General features: G+C 53.5%; 1 protein-coding gene across 1 annotated transcript in view; it reads left to right on the forward strand.

The window, feature by feature from the left end:
* ASTN2 (astrotactin 2) overlaps nt 1-19,174 on the forward strand; it is a 272,653-nt gene that overhangs the window by 140,035 nt on the left and 113,444 nt on the right. The window contains exons 13-15 of the mRNA XM_018074363.3: nt 15,341-15,465; nt 15,856-15,960; nt 17,406-17,585. Coding sequence (XP_017929852.1) covers nt 15,341-15,465; nt 15,856-15,960; nt 17,406-17,585 — 410 coding nt within the window. The remainder of the gene's footprint in view (nt 1-15,340; nt 15,466-15,855; nt 15,961-17,405; nt 17,586-19,174) is intronic.

Raw genomic sequence — 19,174 nt, forward strand, 5'->3', positions numbered from 1 at the left:
CTGTGGACACCGTTTTCTGTACTGAGGTGGCTTAATAACCACTAATTATTTCTGTGGAGGTTGGGGTGATCTGTTGGACATGCCAGCATCAAGGTTCCTGCTCAGAGGATTGCCCCATGTCAGTGCTGCTGCTGCTTTTTTATTGCAAGGATTTAAATCAAAGCACTCCTCCAGTGTTGCTTCTCCTGTGTGGTCCCTTGTGGGTGCTTTGGGAGGTGTCAGAGGAGGGATTTTCCATCACACATCAAACCCCCTCCTTGCTCCTTCCACCACTGAGCCAAAAGCACATTCAGAGCCACCTTCTTCTGGGCACCCCTCTGCTTTCTTTAAAAAAGGTTCTTCTCATAGACAAAATGCTGTGTGGTGTTAATAAGTAGATAGGACTGGAGCTGATCTATTCCAGTCACACCTTCCAGTCTAGCTGGGAGGCTCAGCAGCAGATCCAGCTCACTAAAGACTAGATTAGAGCGATTTTCCCCCTGTTGTCTCACGGTGGGGCAGGGCCCAAACTCCGTGCCGTTCCCAAATCACTGAGGAATTATTTTCCAAATGGTTTGTTTGTTCGTTCTTTATCTGTTTTTGTGCCGTCTCTTTGCCATGAGGGAATAGTGATTTTTGTTTAAAAGCTGTTTGCAGTTTCAGACTGTTGCTTTTATGCCATTAATAGGGAGAAATCCCAAAATACTGCCTGTGGAGCCAGCTTTACTTACTGGATTATTGCTGCATGGCAAACAGGATGTCAGAGCAACGTGGGGCAGAGCACTCCCCAGGAACATCCATCTGCCCTGACCAGGGTCCCTTCCTATCCCTGCCTCTGGCTCTGCTTCTGGTCCTGGCTCTTGCTCCAGCTTCCCATAGCCACAGGACACAGGGAATGCCCCACGTAGCCCCCATTTGATTCCCTCCCAGCAGAGATGCAGCAAGTCTGGGGAGTTTCAGGGTGTTGAGGGGCAGATAAGGAGCCAAAATTGTTTGCTTGCTGGAGGGAGGGAAAGGATTCATGTTCCTGCTCCTGCACTGCATAGACTCTGCTGAGCACCTCGTGGTTTCCCTTCTCCATATCCAGGGAGAATAGCTCTGGAGGATCCAGGGATGCTGTGCTGTGCCATGCCATGTTGTGCCATACCATGCTGTACTGTGTCGAGTATTGGAAATTGGTCCTTGTGGGATGCTGTTCCTCCCACCCCCCCCTATAAAATAGGGCTGCTGCTTCTTTCCAGCCTTGGGGAAGGAAAAGGGCAGGTTGGAGGTGGTGCTGAGCACAGCTCCGAGGTGGATGGGGTGCCACGGAGAGGGATGGGTACCCACCCCAAGCGCTGCCAGCCCGCAGCTCTGCCTCCACACAGCTCCATTCATGCTGTCAGGTCACTGAACTGATGCAGGGAATTGTCATAATATTGATGGGGAGTTTGGCAAGTTAATTTTAAATCTGTCACTCCTTCCCCTCGACGCTTCTCAGCCCTTAATAAACCAGCACAGTGACGGCGGGGTGAGCTGGCAGCTCGGCGCCATCCCTTCCAGGGCTGTTTTGGGAAACATCTCCACTCTGTCGTACTCCCTGCACCTCATGTGAGCTGCACCTGGCTCCTTCCCACCCATGGGTGCTGCCAGGGGCTGGGATGGGGGCTCAGCTGGGCACAGCATCACATCTGGGTGTGAGAAGCCAGCGGGACTTTGCTGGTGGTGGGTGGCTTGGAGCTCGTGAGTCAGCCGTGCTGGGGACATCCTGCTCCCCCCCAGCATCACACGTGGAATGTCTATAACTAGTTAAATTAACACTGTTGATTTTTTCCTATATGATTCCCTCTCTTTGAAACCTCCAAGCCCAGGAGTTATAATTGCACTGTTTATTATTCCTGTGCTGGTGAGCTCAGCACCAGCCCGTGCACCAATGCCTTGTTTACCTATTACCCTTCAGGCCAGGATAATGGATGGATCTCTTTTCCAGTGGCTGCCTTCCATTTCATTCCTCTTTTTATTATTTGTTGCTGCAATTCTATTACCTGTTCACAACTCTGAAGCCTCTGACATGCTAGTTGGAAGCAATGATGTCTTTCCAAGCCAGGCTAAAGCCTCACGCCGTGGTGCTCAGTAGCAGCTAAGGGGTTGTGAGCAGTTTAGCAGGTCTGTGAGGGTGGGATAAGTTGTGGGATGTGATGCTCCACTCCTGGTATGTGCTGTGCAGGAGCACTGCCTGCTGCCAGCCAGGGATGCTGCCCACAGAGCAGAGATGTCCTGGTGCCTGTGTGGCCATGCCAGACACAGCAGCTTTGCATCCTCTAAAGGGCCCCTCTCTGAGCTGATTTTCCTCAATCCCATTTTTTCCACCTCACAACCTGGTGTTGGGAATATCCTGGCAGCTTTTTGAGTCCATACAGCACTTTTCAGAGCCCATAACAGGTTTCACACATGTGCTTTGAGCACACCTTTGCTGGCAGGCTCAGCAGTGAGATTTTATCACTCCGTTCTATAAATGACTAATGCAATTAGCACCCCACTCCATCAGTTGGGTCACTGTTACATCCCATTCCATTTCAAAGTTCTCATCCCACCAGAAAGGAGGACAGATCATGTGGCTTTGAGCTGGTGGTCTGCAGCCATGTGCTTTTGCATCAGGTTGGAAGCATTTTTTTATTCTTCTAGAAAACAAAAGCAAGTGTAGTGCCAGTGATACCCTAAAGACAGAGCAAGGGTCCAGAGTGGATGAGGTGCTTTGTAATAGAGGTTGTTTAGAGAGAGGTTCTCAGAGGTTCCAGAGGTTCTCAGGCTGGTTCTGTGCCTCGTGCAGGTAGGATTTAGGGAGTGGGCCACTGTGTACTCAGTGATCATGGGCACAGCCATCAGAGCCAGCTCCTGCTGCCCCATCCCAGCTCCAGATGTGCCTCTGAGCTGCTCCATTTCGTTCTTATCTGTGCAGGCAGCAGGGTAACCTCACACAGGGTTGGTCTCTGCTGTCTGACCATTGCCTGTGAGAGCCCCACCTCTCCCAGCCTGTACCTCAGCCCTGGCGAGGAGGAGGGGGAGGAACGGGGATGGCCAGAGTGGAACCTGCCACTGCAGCCAGAGCCCAAAACCAATTCTACATCCCTGATTGTGAGATTCAGATTAGGAAAAAATTCCTTAATCAGAGGGTGGTGAGGCCCTGGCACAGGTTGCCCAGAGAAGCTGTGGCTGCCCCATCCCTGGAAGCGTCCAAGGCCAGGTTGGATGTGGCTTGGAGCAACCTGGGGTAGTGGAAGGTGTCCCTGCCCATGGCAGGGGGAGTTGGAAAGCTCTTACAGGCGCTGGCACAGTCTAGAGCCAAGGCACTGCTGTCAGAGACAGTAGCAGCACCCACTGGAGCTGATGGAGTGTCACCCACGGGCTTTTACTGGGTTTGGGGACCAGAAATTTCCTTTCCCTGGCAGTGGAGCTGCCACCCCTGCAGCAAGGGATGCTGAGGAGCTGTTCTCCCACTGTACCCCTGCTCCCCCGGCCCCAGCAGCGCAGTTGTGCCTGTGCAGATGTTTGTATTCTCTGCAGCTGATGAAAATATTCATTATCTTGTTAGCTGCTGCTGCAGCGGAGCAAGTTCGGATTTGCATTCCCAGAGCTCATCACGCAGCGCACACGGAACCTGCCACGCAGCAGCACTAATTGGGCAGTGCAGAGCTGAGCCCGGGCAGGGAGCCCTCCCTCCTGCCCTTCCCACTGCCACGCTGCCAGGCCCACAGGGATGGAGGGCAGAAGTGCTGGTTATGCCCTGGAGGCGAGGAGAGTGATGGAAGCAGGAGGTGGGGGAAGGCAGCAGCGTTGGGGCTTCCTCTGTGTGTTGGCTGGGTTGGGAAGCAGTGAGGAGGAGTGCTGGTCCCTGGGCAGGGTGGAAGCAGGCAGTGGGATCCCAGTCTGGGAATGCTGCTGGGCAAGGCAGGGGTGTGTGTGTGTGTGTGAAGGTCCTGTCTCCTGGCTCTGAAAGCTTCTTGTGGGATGGGAGGTGCAGGGTCTGGGGGCATGCTCATCCATCAGGGAGCTGGGCTGGCACACAGGCTCCTGCAAGGACCCTGCTCTGCTCTTATCAGGGACTCATGTCCCATGACCCCTGTCCCCACATACAGCTGTCAGGGGGCTCAGTGAGGTCTTCTGGGTCCACCTTGTGAAAAGTTGATGGTGACACCCTTTTCTTGAGTCTCAAGCATGAGGAAAGGATAAAGGTTTGAGAGAGAGGCCAACAGTGTGCCCAGGTGGCCAAGAAGGCTTATACCAGCAACAGTGTGGCCAGCAGGACCAGGGCAGTGATTGTCCCCCTGTGCTGGGCACTGGTGAGGCCACACCTCAAATCCTGGGTTCAGTTTTGGGCCTCTCATGACAAGAAAGGTGCTGGAGCTTGTCCAGAGAAGGGTGGCAGAGCTGGGGAAGGGTCTCGAGCACAAATGTGATGAGAAGCAGCTGGAACAGTCTGTCCAGGGCAGTGGTGGAGTCCCCATCCTTGGAAGGATGTGGATGTGGATGTGGCACCCAGGGACATAGTTTAGTAGTGGGCTTGGCAGTCCTGGGTTAATGGTTTGACTCAGGGGTCCTGAAGGTCTTCTCCAACTTAAATGATTCCATGATTCTATGGAATGAGGAAGAGACACCCAGGAGTTTTCCCCCTTCCCTGTGCTGTGGGGAGCAGTCTGCAGGATGGACTTGCTGACCTGCTGGCCTTTCCCATATCTGACTTTTATGATGCTAATTATAGCTGGTGTTATTGCACAGTTAATCTGCATTATTAAGAGATGCGGTGGAGATTGGTTTTGTAATAACAGCTCAGATTTATGGAGTACCTTTCATCCCAGGGGGTCCTTATTGGTTTTATAGCCTTGCAGTGGTGGACAGCCTTGGAGAGAGGAATTGCTGCTTCTTCCTTCCTCATCTTACACAGGCTGCAGCTGCTCCTGGGCCACTTGGGACACATGAAAATAAGGGTTATGTTCAGCTGAAAAGCAAGAAGAGAGAGAGACAGGAGGGTTGGAGGCAGTAAGTTGTAATCACACAACTTTAAGCACTGAGAGCAGTGTTTTTCCATCATGCTATGGGCACTGTGGTGGGCACCATTAGCATGGGCTGTGGGTTTGTGCTACTCACACCATGGAGCTGCTTCAGTGTCCCCTCCAGGGACAAGGCTGACACCTACCAGCCTGTGACTGCTCTTCCTCACTAGTGCCAGCACTGGTTGATGGAGATTGCCCATCCAAGGACTAAATCAGCCTGACATTGACTTAGCAATGCAAATCCTTGCTCCAGGCAGTGCAGTCAGGAGCAGGCACCAGCATGGGGATATCTGAGTGCTCCACAGCTATGCCAGCTGTCGAGACATACCTGCTTCCCAGGTAGCAGCAGGGCTTGGATGCAATCCTCAGTGCAGCAGAAAATCTTGTGTTACTCTTACCCATCCCAAGTGTTCTCTCCAGAGGCGGAGGATTTGCTGTTCCATGGGTTGTGGTGTAATTCCTGATTGCATAAACCTGGAGACAAGTGCTGGGTTTGGGCTTGAGCCCCAGTAGTTGAATCCAAAAGTGGTGGACAAGCTATGCTGGGAGCCCTCCTGTCCCCTGTTGCATCCCACCCATAGGGCATGTGGCATAACCCAGGAGATCTAAATCTTCCACTGCATGTGGTTCCTGGGCAGTGTGACCTGGCTTGGATGCTGGAGCTGTGGCTGAGTGCACAGGAAGGCAGGACCAGCCCAGCATCCCTCACCCTCCTCCCTGTGCCCCAGCAATGCTCCTCACTGCTGTGCTCTCTCCCTGCCCAGGCTGCAGCTGGGTGAGGAGTCTCCCATGGGCTGCTGCCTTCAATAACAATTTTCTGGAGATGAAAGCTCGGGGCGTTTGTGCTGCTTCATTTCTCCCCCAGCATGGGCCAAAGGAACCCAGTGCAGGCAGAGCAGCCTGTGTGCCTGATCCCAGCTTTCCGGGGATGGTGCCACTCACCAGCTGTGCCCGTGCCCATGGGCAGCAGATGAACATCTGGAAGGTGTGATGGCACTGCCACTTGTCATCAGGGAGCCCGTGTGCGATGGCTGCAGAGCTGGGAGGAGGGAAGCAAAGTGGGAAGTGCTCCAGGGCACCTCTCTGAGCCTGGGAATGGGGCTGGGCTGTGCCATTCCCTGGGAGGACAGCAGGGGTGAGTTCACTGTGAACTGCCCTCACCCCACCCTGCACATCGTTAGTGGTTTTCCATAATTAACTCCGCACACCAAACACGGCTCTGCAGATGTGGTCGCAAATTCCAGCTAATTCTCCATATGCTGTGACTGCCTGACAGTGCCAGGGAGCTGCTGCTTATGGGAAGTGTCCCCAAGCACTGCCCTGCCTGGGTACTGCCATTGCCTCCCTGCATGTCCCTGTCCCTTAGGACACCAGGCTGGTAGAGCTGTGGGCTGGCCAAGCATCCTTCATGGGCACCTTGGGCAGGCACTGGGCACCACTGGGGTCACCCCAGGCTCAGGATCCTGGCACAGGGGTGCTGGTGCAGCTGGAGCCCATGCTGGCACACGGGAGGTCTGGTGCAGAGGGGAAGTGGGAGCATTAGCTGCGTTGAAATGACTTTGTCGGAGTGCCAGCATATGAAATGTGTGGTGGTATTGCAGCCCTGCCACTGCCTGTGGCTGTTTTTCTTCTGCTTCTAATGGCTAATAGAGAGAAGACAAAACAATTTCTATTAGTTTCTCCCACGCCGCAGTGGGTTTCTTATTTTCCAAACCTCATTACAGTTTGTAATACCATGGTGGTAGTCAAGAGCAGTCCGAATCACCCTGGGGGGAGAGAAGAACCAAAGAGATATGATGTGCAGCCCAGTATTAACACTGCTCCTGGCTCATTTCCAAGGTCCCTCCTGATTCCTTTCCAAACTCTTACGCCTTATCTTCATCTTAAAGGTTAACGATGAAGCTTAGGAGAGAGGGAAAAAAAATATTTTAAGACCTCAAATTGTTAAAGAGAATGGATGTGTGTGCTGAGCGGAGAGCTGGGTCTGCATTTACATTGGAAAGGCAAATATTAATATTAAAGGCAGTTCTTGTGCTTCCCGGGGAGCTGCGGCTGGGCTGTGGGTTTCCCTGGAAAAGCTGCTGGTGCGAGGGGCTGCTGGTGTGTGGAGAGGCCATTGGCTGCACTTAGCTGTGCCCAAATCCCACAGGAACTGGATGCAACTCAGGCACCAGCCTCGCTCCAGCTCCTTGGGAAGTCCTGGCGGGTAGTCCTGGCTCCTCTGGAGTCAGTGGGAGTTTTGCATTTGTTGCCTCGTTACAAACAATGGCAAGGGAAGCGCCAGGGATGGAACTGACTGAGCAGTGCTTGGGAAGTGATTGCAAACAGCACCCAAACAACCCGTGGGAGAGGACCCGCGGCCCTGGCTCAGCTCAGCGCTGAAATCATCACCCACAGGGAGTGTCCAGGCATAGAAAAATCATCCCCACAGGGAGACCTGCCCACATCATCTCACACTGGCCACAGCCTGGTGGGCAGGAGCTCTGTGAGCTGCTCCAGGAGGTCTGTCCATCATCTCAAATCGTAACAGAGCTGGGAGTTGCTGAGCTTATGGAAGCTGACAGGGTCAGAGCCTCTGTCTGTCAGTGGGGGCAAAGATAATGGAGGGAGACACCTTGAAGAGCAGGTACGTGGAGCCAGACATGGATCCTGCTGGCAGACACTGAGCAGTGCCAGCCCTTTGCAGGTGTGCCGATTTCTCATCATCCACATCAGATGTTGGGAATTCCCCAGACCTTCCAGTCGAGGAGGGATGGCACGTGCCTCAGATGTGTCTTCCTGGCCCTGCCACCAGGTTCAAGGCTCAGGACAAGGCTGCTGAGGCACTGTGAGAGTGGTGGGACCCTGGCACAGGTTGCCCAGAGAAGCCGTGGCTGCCCCTGAATCCCTGGAAGTGTCCAAGGCCAGGTTGGACGGGGCTTGGAACAACTTGGTCTAGTGGAAGGTGTCCCTGTCCATGGCAGAGGGTTGGAACTGGATGATCTTTAAGGTCCCTTCCAACCCACACCAGTTTGTGATTCTCTGATTCTTTTCCTTTTCTGCAGCCACGAGTGTGTCTGATTTTTATTTTTTTCCTTCGCTCAAACATGCTTTTTTTTTAACCTTTATTAAAACTTCTTGCAGGAAATCATGTTTAAGCTTAGGTCAAGCACAGCAAATTTCAACCTCAAAGGGAATAATCCGTATATTTGCAAAGTTCTGTAAGAGAGTGAAAACTAGAGCTTTGCACAGGATTCCTCCTGCAGCCCTGACTCCACAAATAAGGCATAAATCCAGGTTTGTGAGCCTGCACGCTGCCTTGCTGCACAGGCACCAGGCGTTGCTGTGGGAACTGCAATTTCCCAAATTTGTTTTTACTTGGCACTCCATTGCAGCCTGTTCCCAACAGGCACTCTGAGGGAAGAAAGATCCACAGCCTACCACAGGATTTCACCCACAGGAGACACTGCCTACTGGAATAAATAAATAGCTGTGTAATGGTGAGCGGGGTGGGGAGAAGAGTAAAAGGTGATAAGCAGGGGCCAGGCTATGGATATTCCACCTGAACTTTGTTGCCTTTGCTGGCCAGAGCCATGTGCTGGTGGTGGACCTTCTCCAGCAGCACATCTTCCCACTGGCTCCCTGTTCCAGGGCTCAGTGGAGCACAGGAGGAAGATCTCTGCTCTTGTCTCTTGCCACTTCTCCATCTCAAAGCAAATTCCTTTGTGTTTCCTTTAGAAATGACTTCAGGACAGGATGCAGTTTTTCTCCATGATGGTGAATATCATGAATATCATGTTCACCATCAGTGCTGCAGTGGTGGGCACCACTGGCTGAGTTTCTCTCAGTGCTTGGTGGCATCACTTGGGGCTTCAGTGTTTGGAGGATGTCTGGAGATATCCGTGGGAAAATCAGGTTGGAATGGACCAGGATTGGAGGAGCATGATGTTGATGGGCTTGGGCACAGGAATTCTGGGGCCAGAGGGAGCTGCTGACCTGGGCTCGGGCATGAGTGGTGTGGAGAGTTGAGTTATCAGTTCAACACCAGCACTGGTGATGTGAAAAGAGGTTGATGTTCCAGTGTACTAATGGAGAAGGGAAAAGAAGTCACAGTCTCTGCTGAAACTTGCCTTTAGTTCCCAGGGAGGCAAAGGACATGCTGGGAGGAACAGAGGTGGTGGCAGTGCAGTGATAGGAACTATTTGTCTTCCTCCATCTATTTTGTACTTAAGAAACAACTGAAAAAAAATCTGCTCAGGTTCTGTAGCTGTTTCAAGCAGAGTTGACAAATACCTTTGGATCAACTGAATTCCTGTTTTACAAGGAATAAACTGTTCACTAGGAAGGAATCCCATTCCCTGCAGTGCTGCCCCCACCACCTGTGCATTTCTATCTGGCTGCCACTGCTGTCTCAGGTCTTAAAGTCCTATGTCCAGATGTCATTTGCTGGCTGTCTCCATAACTGTGCCATGGCCAGGGTCCCTGCATGGCACCACATTCCTGGTGGCACAGGCAGTAATGGTGTTTGCAGTTCCTGCTCTCGTCCACGGTCCCTGGTGAGAGCCACCACCCTTTGCCCTGGTTCTTGCTGTTCCCTCCCATTCTTCACTGTCCTCCAAATGGGCACAGTGAGGGAAGAGGAGCCACGGTTCTGCCACTGAGGGTCTCTCACAGCTGTGCCAGTGTGGCACCACAATTAGTATTCCAGTGCTGGGATCAAAGAGCCCAATCCAAGGGGGAGCAGGAGGTAGGAAGAGGGTCCCAGTTGCTCCCAGCCCCGTGGAGGGTTTTGGGGCTCAGTCCAAGGGCAGATGGAGGGGATGGTGCTGAGCACCACCCCTGCAGACCCATCACACCACCAGCCTGAGTGCATTCCTGCAGGCACTGCGGCCCCAGCACCAGCGTGATTTACCTCCTGAAACACCTCAATTTAAATGCTAATTCTCCCTGAACCAGGGGGTAAGGCAGCTATTGAATATTGTCAGGCTGTTTATTGCTGGCACTGAAGTGGGACACGCTGGGGACATGGAGGGATGGGCAGCACAGAGTTTTACCTGCAGCATCAGGGGCTGATGGAGGAATGGGGGCGACGGCTGTGGCCGCACCGGAGGGATCAGGGTTGTGTGTCCCCTCTCTCCTCACAGCCTGGTCTGACCATACATCACTGCAAACCATGGTTAAGGCTGAAAGCTGGGGAGCTGGAACGGGCTCCAGGACCTGGCAAAACCCAACCAGTGTCACTTTTTTTATCCTGACCCGTTCTACAGGGATGGGGCCTCACTGAAATTAATGCCCAGTGAATTTGGAGTAAGTAACTGCTGGTTCAGAGGATTTGCATTAAACCTTTATAATTCACCACTTACCTTCTCCTAAGTGGCTGTGGCAACAGGATACTCTCTTTTCTGTCTCCCAGTGACTCCAGATCAATTTTTATTTTGGTGATGACAAGCTAAAAAGAAGCTATTTCTCAATGTCCCCATGTCAGATGCAGGCTGGGCTCTCCTGAGCTTGCAGCCACCCCAGTGGGAACTTCTCCAAGGGAAAGTTGGGTGAAAAGCTGGCACTAAATCGCTGGCACTAAATAGCCTCAAATCCATCATGTTCTCCCTGAGCCAATGTGGGACAGAAAGAAGTAAGATTAATAAATAATTCTTTGCCAGAGCAGGCGTCCTCTCAGGCTTGCATAGCAGAAAGCACGGTCCTCGCGTAGGCACTTTGCTGAACATAAGCTCACTGGATGATAATGTGATTAACATTTGTAGCTGTGCTGGCTCAGATAAGGGTAATTAAATCTCACGCTTCAGGGCATAAGCTAATCACTTGTGGGGTCATTTTATATATATATGTTTACCCCTTCATGAATATACTTGCCCGATTGCTGCAATGCAGACTGTTTATCTGCTGTCGGTGGTGGGTGGTGGCAGCTGGTGCTTGGATTCACAGTGGGAGTTGTACAGGGGCGAGGAGGGTCTCCAAAAGTGTTGGTGGGCACAGTCTGTCCTCAAGGCCATGTCCTTTGGGAGCAGAGTGCGAAGGGAGGACGCCACAGCTGACTGAGCCGAGGAGGAGAAGCTGCTCCTTCACCCAGTGGTGTTGCTAACAGGAAAATGAATGATCAGCTACCAGCTGACCTTTCCCTGCAGCAGGCCAGAATCCCACTGCAAGCTTGGCCCTGGCTTTCAGCATCTCAGCAAGGAGATGCAGTACCCCAGGGTCAGGATCGTTGTGCCATGGACCAGAATCTGCCAGCCATGGCCCCATCCAGGAGGACCACAGGACTCCACCTACTCCCCAGTGTCTGCCTCAAGCTCTCCTGCTCTCCCAAAAGCCCATTTTGCTCAGGGGTGCTGTGGGACACTGGTTTTTTTTGGAGGCTTCCCATGGGTTGTGTGAGATGCTGCCAGTGCTGCGGAGAGCAGCAATGCAGCCCTGCACTGCACCAAGCCACATGACCTTGGGGGTGGTGTTTAAGGTCAGAGTCCCCAAAAACATGGCTAGTTTGTGTATCTGGTGTCAAAAGAACAGGAGAACAGTGGGTTCTCACTGCCTGAGCCCCCATCCTGGTACCTGAGAACCTGTTACCCCACCAGCACCCTGGGACAGGGGAGCTGCTGTCAGTTATCTGTGTCACCAGAGGTAACAGGCATGTTTTATGACTCCAAGGTTACACCAAGTGTCCATCAAGGCCAGGATTTTGAGCTCAGTTTAATCCAAACAACTGTCTTCCTCCTCAGCCCACCCTGAGCCGACCCTGCTGGTACCAGAGCTCGCTAAAGCCTTTGGCTATTTGACCTTTCCCAGCACCAGACTCATTCATATGGAAGTCAGTTCCCTCCAAGGCAGGCAGGTACTCTGGGTTGGATGCTGTTGGGGACCAGGGCTGAGAAAGAGAAACTGCATTTCCTTGTATAATGACTCAGTATCTGCAAAATGCCCCAGGAGAAGCTCAGATCCCCAGCAGGAGAACACTGTGCCCTTGGGTGGATTCTGGAGAGAGCAGCGTGCTCGCTGCTCCACTGAGTATCTGGCAGCTGCTTCCTGAGTGTTGGGGAGATGCTGGGAGAGCAGAACAGGAGACAGAGGAGGATGCTGTAGGCCTAGCAGGTTTGCCTGGCTCCCCCCTGATCTCTTTGGAATAAACCTGGCTCCATGATTGGTAGGAACTTCCAGGTCATGAAGGCATTGCCGTGCCTCTTGGAAACAACACGGAGCCCCAGGTGTGAATCCCACACCTGGTCCTGCTCCTGTGCAGAGGTGGCTCGTCAGGGAGCAGATGGAGGCACGTGCACAGGGATGCTGTCACATCCTTCCCCTTGTCTGTGTCCCTGTCCCTCCCACAGAGCCCGATGGCTTTGATCAGAGCTTCCAGAGAGCACAAAAGCCTGGCAGGAACTCTTTTTTTGTGCCTCCACAGCGAGCAGCGCGCGAGCCACGGGTTTATTATTAAGGCCCCGTGGAAGAGGAGCTGCAGCCCTCTGCCGGCTGCAGATCCATGGAATGCCATGCCTTGGGCAGCTCTGGCAGCAGTGTCCCCTGCCTGGTGTGTCCCCATCGCCTGTGCTCCTGGTTTGCCGTCCTGCACCTGCAGAGGCAGCGGAGGCTCTGCAGAGGGGCTGTGCCGTGCCCGCACCCTGCACCCAGCGAGTGCTCCCCCTGCATGGCTTTGGCTCATCCCTTCCTTGGGATGGCAGGGAGTGGGGGGCTGGAGGTGGCGAGAGGGGAAAGAGATGCGGGAAGGGTTTGGTAGCAGAAATGCATCGTGGAAGTGCTCCTGAAGTTCTGCCTTGTGCTGCTCCTCCTTTGTTTTACAAGAGCGTGCTGTGGGCACATGTTGGTGTGTGTGCCCACACCTTGGCTTCCACTTGCTCCTTGTTTTTTCTTGACTTTTCAAGTGCAGAGCAGTTAACCAAATGGATTGCAGAAGCCAGCCCTGCCTGCAGAGTGCATCTGTTGGGTTACTACCTTCTCATAGGGGCAGCTGCTGTGTGTGGGTCCCTTTGAACTGGTAGTGTCTCCTCCAGCTCCTCCCTCCTTAGCTGCCCACACATGGACCACCAGCCCCTGAGGCTGTCCTGCCTCAAGGATGAGTCAGACTCATGCCCATGGATAGCTGTTTTATGGGCTCATGGCATAGGCAGGTGTTGGTGAGATGCTCCAGGTGGGTTGAGAGGGGGAAGAGGAGACGCTGCTTCTTTGCATCTTCTGTGCCCCATGTTGGGGTGCAGGGGAGTGGGTGAACACAAGCTTCTGGTGTTTGTCATACCATGTGTTTTTGTCCTCTGGGGCTGAGCTCTTCTGGCACTGCCAGGTCTGTCTCTTCATGTGAGAGAGCACTTGGGAAGGTGCCACCAGCCAGTGACATTGTCCTTTTGGGCATCCCCTCCTGGTCCTCTTGGAGGTGGGATGTGGGACTGGGCAGGCAGTGACCCTCCTGGCCTCTGTGCTCACCTCTGGTGCAGGGTATGGGGCTGAGCCATCAGGGAGGGGACAATCCCAATGCTCCAGGATGGCTGGCAGGCTCAGTGCAGCTGCATCCCGCTTTCCCAGCACAGTATCACGCTTCTCCATGGCTTTGGGATTTGGCAGAGCTGATGTTTTCCCTGCTTTGCTAAGGCAGAGCAGCAGAGACTCCAACACACTCCTTGCCCTATTCCCTCCCGACGTGCCTAATTTTGCAGCCCCATTTCCTACCACCCACACGGCTCCCGACTCCGGCAGTAATTGCAGTTCCCCCAGGGCTCAGAGCAGCAGAACGCTCCACCACGGGGATCCCACACCCAGCAGGATCAATAGGAGATTTGTGAGCACGGTGTGAGCAAGAGGCTTTTCCCCTCAGACAGATAAAGCACTTTCTCTCTGGCAGTGCCTAAAATGAAGCTCCTGAGACACAATCAGGTGCCGACAGCTTGGAGGTGGGGGTGTAGCAGGAGGCAGCTGCTGCCTGTGCAGCCAGGGAATACTGGCATGGTTTGGGTTGGAAGGGACCTTGCTAGTTCCAGCCCCCTGCCATGGGCAGGGACACCTGCCACTAGACCAGCTTGCTCAAAGACCCATCCAGTCTGGCCTTGAACACTTTCTGGACCCCACTCACGTGTTCCCACTGTCAGCTTCTCATCCCCGTGCTTCTCACCTGGCTCGGGGCTGGGAACATCCCCAGGCTGGTTGCACAGTGCTGTGGCCTCTTGCTCACCTCTCATTCAGGTTGCACTGGCCGTATCCTGGCCCCGGAGCAGTGGGAGGACCCTGGGGAAGTGTTCCACGAATTCAGCATCTCACTGCAGTGGGACTCATGGAAATAGCCAGGGTGTCCCCACTTGCGAGATGATCATGGGATGGCGGAGCACCCCCCCAGGGAATGGGCTGTGAGGGGTAAAATCAGGGAAGGCGAGTGAAACCAGCTGCTCTTTAACAGAAAGTCTATTCCAAAAAACACAACTGGGGCAGGCGGTGCCAGCCTGAACCTCCCCCTGGCTCCTGGGGCTGGCCTGCTTTTGCAGGAACCTCCCTTTCTTCTGCTCCGCTGCCCTTTTGTCTCCGTACCTGGAGGACGTGGAGCCTCCTGGCCTATATTTTGGCTCTAAGATCAATATTTAAAATCCCCCCTCCTGTTTCCTTTGCGCAGGCGTGAGGCGCTTTCGGTTGCCGGGGGAGGCTCGTCTCCCAGAGACCTGTCTGTTCACCATTTCAAATAATTTCCCCGGTACCGTTGTTCTAGAAACAATTCATTAGGGGCCTATTATACAATGTTATACCTGCCAAGGTTAGGAAAGATCCTGCATGTGTAGTAAAATTGCACTGTGAGCTGTACACGAGAGTGGGTTTTTTTGGTGCCTGTCTGTAAAAGTGCTTTTTGCTCCTTTCGGAGAGCGAGTCGTCGGGGGGTGAAGCTGTGGGGTGATGGTGCTGCCTGCTGTGTGGAGCTCCAGCAGGGCTTGGTCTGGTGCCTCTTGACTGTCCTTATCAAGATGCTGTAGGTGTGGAAAGGGGCAGTTTTGAGGTGTGGCAGCTGTTCCTCTCTCCTCACCACTCTCTATCCCCTCTCCAGTGGCCCACTTGGAAAATCTGGGCCAAAACAGTAGCTGGGTCCCCAGGCTGAGAGACGTTCCATGCTTCTGGAGTGCTAATGGAGCTGTGGTCCCTGGGGAGCTCATTAAACATCACCTCAGAGGGCTGCAAAGCCAGGGATGGGTTGCAGCGGGGGCTGCAAACCCCATCCCCTGGTAGGGCTCCTGCTCAAGGAGATGTCCCTCACCCTCCTGAGCTGCCTGTCCCAGTGCCACTGGGGCAGCTCAGCCCCGCTGCCCGGCCGTGCCCTGCATCGTTGCTTTGCAGTTGTCTTTTTCTCTCTGCAGGGAGAATAACTTCATCAAGGACTTCCCACAGCTGGCTGACGGGCTCCTGGTGATCCCGCTGCCCGTGGAGGAGCAGTGCCGCGGTGTCCTCTCGGAGCCCCTTCCCGACCTCCAACTTCTCACTGGTATGAGCTGCCCCCAGGCTCAGTGCCCCTGGGGCAAGTGCAGAATTAAGAACCCCTTTTCCCACCCTGGATCCCAGCATGGTTGCTGAGAGGAATCAGCACCAGTGGCATCTCAGGGTCCTTTGTGCCATCCCTCCTGTGTGCCTGGGGCAGGAATAGTCTGAGGGCTGTGTGAGTCCACCCTGACACAGATGGCAGCATCTCTGTCCCCATGAGCTCCCGGCATCTGCAGTGCTGGTCCTGCCAGCAGCCTGAAGACCCCGTGGCATCACTGCCAAAGAGGTTTCTGTCCCTCCAACCATCCCATTTCTCACCTCTTGCAAAGCAGTTGCCTGGTGGGAGCATTAAGCATTCCCCAGAGCGTGGTCAGCAGTGGCTCTTCCTTTGCAGGGGACATCAAGTACGACGAGGCAATGGGCTACCCCATGGTGCAGCACTGGCGGGTCAGGAGCAACCTCTACAGGGTGAAGCTCAGCTCCATCACCCTCTCTGCAGGTGAGGGATTCCAGGGGCAGGGAGACGTGTGTCTGTGTGGGTGGGTGGTGTCCATCTGCCCCAAGCATCCCACTGACATTTCCCACCTCCAGGGTCTGCTCCCAGCAGTGCTGCAGAGGCAGGCAGAGAGATTTTCCTCCTTTTTACAGGGTGGAAACCTGAGGCAGGGACTTTGTGCAGCTCAGCCAAGAACTGGGGTCAAAGTCAGGATGAAGCCAATAAGCAACACTGTGGGGAGGATTCGTGGGGGGTGGCTGTGTGTACGTATAGGTATGAAAATCAGCAAGTACTTCAAAAATGTGGTATCAAAAGGACCCAAAGCACTTGTAAAAGCAGGTCATATTAAGCCGGGAGTTGCAGATGAAGAAGGGGTGGGTGGGAGGATCCTGCAAATGTCAAAACATTTCACTTCCACGTTTTTATAGCTACACATTTTGTTTCAGAAATGCTGAAACATTTTGTTGCGACCTGAAATGTTTTGCCTTTTCATTTCAAAATAGCATTTTTTATTTAAAAATCAACGAGTTCTTAAATGGAGAGAGAAGGGAAAAAAAAGATTTAGTGCTAACAGGCTGCACAGCCCCAAAATGAAATAACCTGCTCAGAGCCGAAAAAAATACTCGGGTTCAGCTCACAATGAATTCTTCTGGCTTTTTTTATTAAACCAACCTTCCCTTTCAATAAACCAAGCAAGCAACCAGCCAGATAATCTCATTTTGGTGACAGTTATGACGTATTTTCTTGCAGTATGTTTTCCGTTCCACCACTGAACCAAAACGATGATATCAGCCATTCTAAATGATGCCGAGGTGCTGTGGAGTCACCAGTGCCTCCAGGATGTTTCACCTGCACAGAGCAGTGAGGGTCCGTGTCCTTGTCCCATGCCAGAGGTCCCTGCTGTCTCCATGGATGTTGCTCAAACCCCAGCCCTTGCACACCCATGGAGCTGCCGTCAGCCCAGCCCCGTGTGTCCCTCTGGGCTGTCTCCATCTCTCTCAAAAATAGTTATCAGTTGTGCTGGGTGTGTGGACTAGAGATGGAACACCTCTGGTTATGGATACAGGCAAGGAAAGGCCAAGCACATCCTCTGGGGAGAGCGTTGATGATGTGCCACCAGACTGGAGCTGGCAGGAGGGGTATGTGGGTGTGGGGGTGTGTGTGTGTGTGTGCACACGTGTCCTAGTGCACATCCCTGTAAAATGCTTTGAGAAATCTCTTAGGGAGAGGAATCATAGAAGGAACTCAGAGCCACAGCCCAGGGTTTTAACAGGTTGTGGATTCCAAAGGATCAGGTAGATGATGGAGGTAAGAGAGGAGGAACTGCACTTTGCACCCACCCAGGGACTTGTATGACCTGAGCAGGGATCCTGTGGGGCTCCTTGCCCTGGGTTGTGGCTACCAGCCCTGCCTGGCCAACCCACCCACCCCCTGCCTCCCTCCCACAGGCTTTGCAAACATCCTGAAGATCCTGAACAAGGACAGCAGCCGGGAGGAGCTGCTCTCCTTCATCCAGCAGTTTGGCTCCCACTACATCGCAGAGGCGCTGTACGGCTCCGAGTTCAGCTGCACCATCCACTTCCCCAGCAAGAAGGTCCAGCAGCAGCTCTGGCTCCAGTACCAGAAAGGTGAGGAGGGCGACGGGAACGGGCAGGGGCACAAATCACCCCCTCTCTCCATGCATTTACCTTCACCATGCTGGTTAGTGGGCTCAAGCAGGAGACTTGTTCCAAACTGAGTGCCCAGTGTCAAGAGACAGTGGCACGTGTCCCTTGGCAGCATCCCTGAGCCAGGCAAACCCACCCTGCCAGCTCCTGCCCTTCAGCTTCCACACTCTGGCTCCATCCTTCCCCAGGGTGACCCCTTCACCACGGTGGCCCCCACATGCTGGGGGTGCTTGGGGTCGGCTGATGGAGATGTGACATAAATGAGCTGTCTCAGAATGGCTTTGTTTTATTGCTTGTGACAATGACAGTCTTTAAGGAAGTGCATTAAATCAATAGCAGACTCATTGTGCTACACCATAAATAACGAGACACATCATTAAACAGGGCAATAAACTTCAGGACTTTGAAGTAATACAATTAGGTTATGTTTATAAAAACTCCCTTATCGCTGTAGCCTTCCATTTGCCAATTCATCTCTCTCCTCCAGGGAGTTGGGGATATTCCCCGGGTCTGATATTTTTCTGTTCAAAAAACATCTGTGGTATATTACAGGGCCCATTGTAGGGCTGATGGTGACAGAGGTCATCAAAGCACTTGAATCCTGCCCTGCAGGTGCTGCCAAGAGCAGCCTCACTCCATGGAAGCCAGCAAATGGAGATGTGCTCCCACACGCCTCCTCCGTTGCTCCTGGCTCATTTTTTCCCCCTGTTTTCCCAGCGCAGCTCGTCTTGTCAGCGTATTTATAACACCCTGTACTCGTTTGTTTGGGTTTTAAATAGTGATAAATGAAGTTTGCCATAGCAATGCCCCTGTTTAGCAGGAGAAAGCGCCGTGGAGGTGGGTTGTTTGCGTACTCGCGATGTTATTAATCATTCGGGAGCGCTCCCTGCAGTCCTGGGGCAAACACGGGTGGTGGGGAGCAGACCTGGAGTGCCCCGTGGTCCCACTGCCATCACTTCAGACACAGGTTTCTCAAGTGATGCCGGGTGGGAATGAGAGGCAGCCACTGCAGTCCGAGCTGGGCATGAGCATTGTTGCTGTTTCATGATGCTGGGCCAGAGGGGACGTGAACAGTGGCAGTGCTTGATCTGGTGGTGAAATATCTCCCATTCCCAACCTCTCACCTTCCCCATGGCTGGGGGCAGCAGTGGCTCCCAGGGCTCAGCCACAAAGCCCCGTGGTGGCACAGGGCCTGCAGTGCCTCGCTGACAGGATGATTTCCATTTTAGTCCATGGTATGCAGCTGGCCAAGGCAGCTCCTCGCTCCACACCCACCTCCTGCCCACACTCCCAGAGCTGTGCCTGCCCTGTGCTGCTCGTAGGGCTGCCCCAGGGCAGGATCCAGAGCGTCCTTCCCACTGCCTGTGAAGCACCAAAGCACTCATGGGACCCCAGGGATGCCCCTGGGGGTTTGCATGTAATGCCTGGACATAAACTTTTGATTTCTGACTGTGCAGCATTTGGGCACTGGGTGCTGGCTCCAACTTTGTGCTTTGTGTGTGGCTCCGCCTGTGGCTTTGGTAGCTGGTGGGGTGAACTTTGGTGCTGTG

This window comes from Manacus vitellinus, unplaced genomic scaffold (genome assembly GCF_001715985.3).
Source record: "Manacus vitellinus isolate BGI_N305 unplaced genomic scaffold, ASM171598v3 scaffold_27_pilon, whole genome shotgun sequence".
NCBI lineage: Eukaryota > Metazoa > Chordata > Aves > Passeriformes > Pipridae > Manacus > Manacus vitellinus.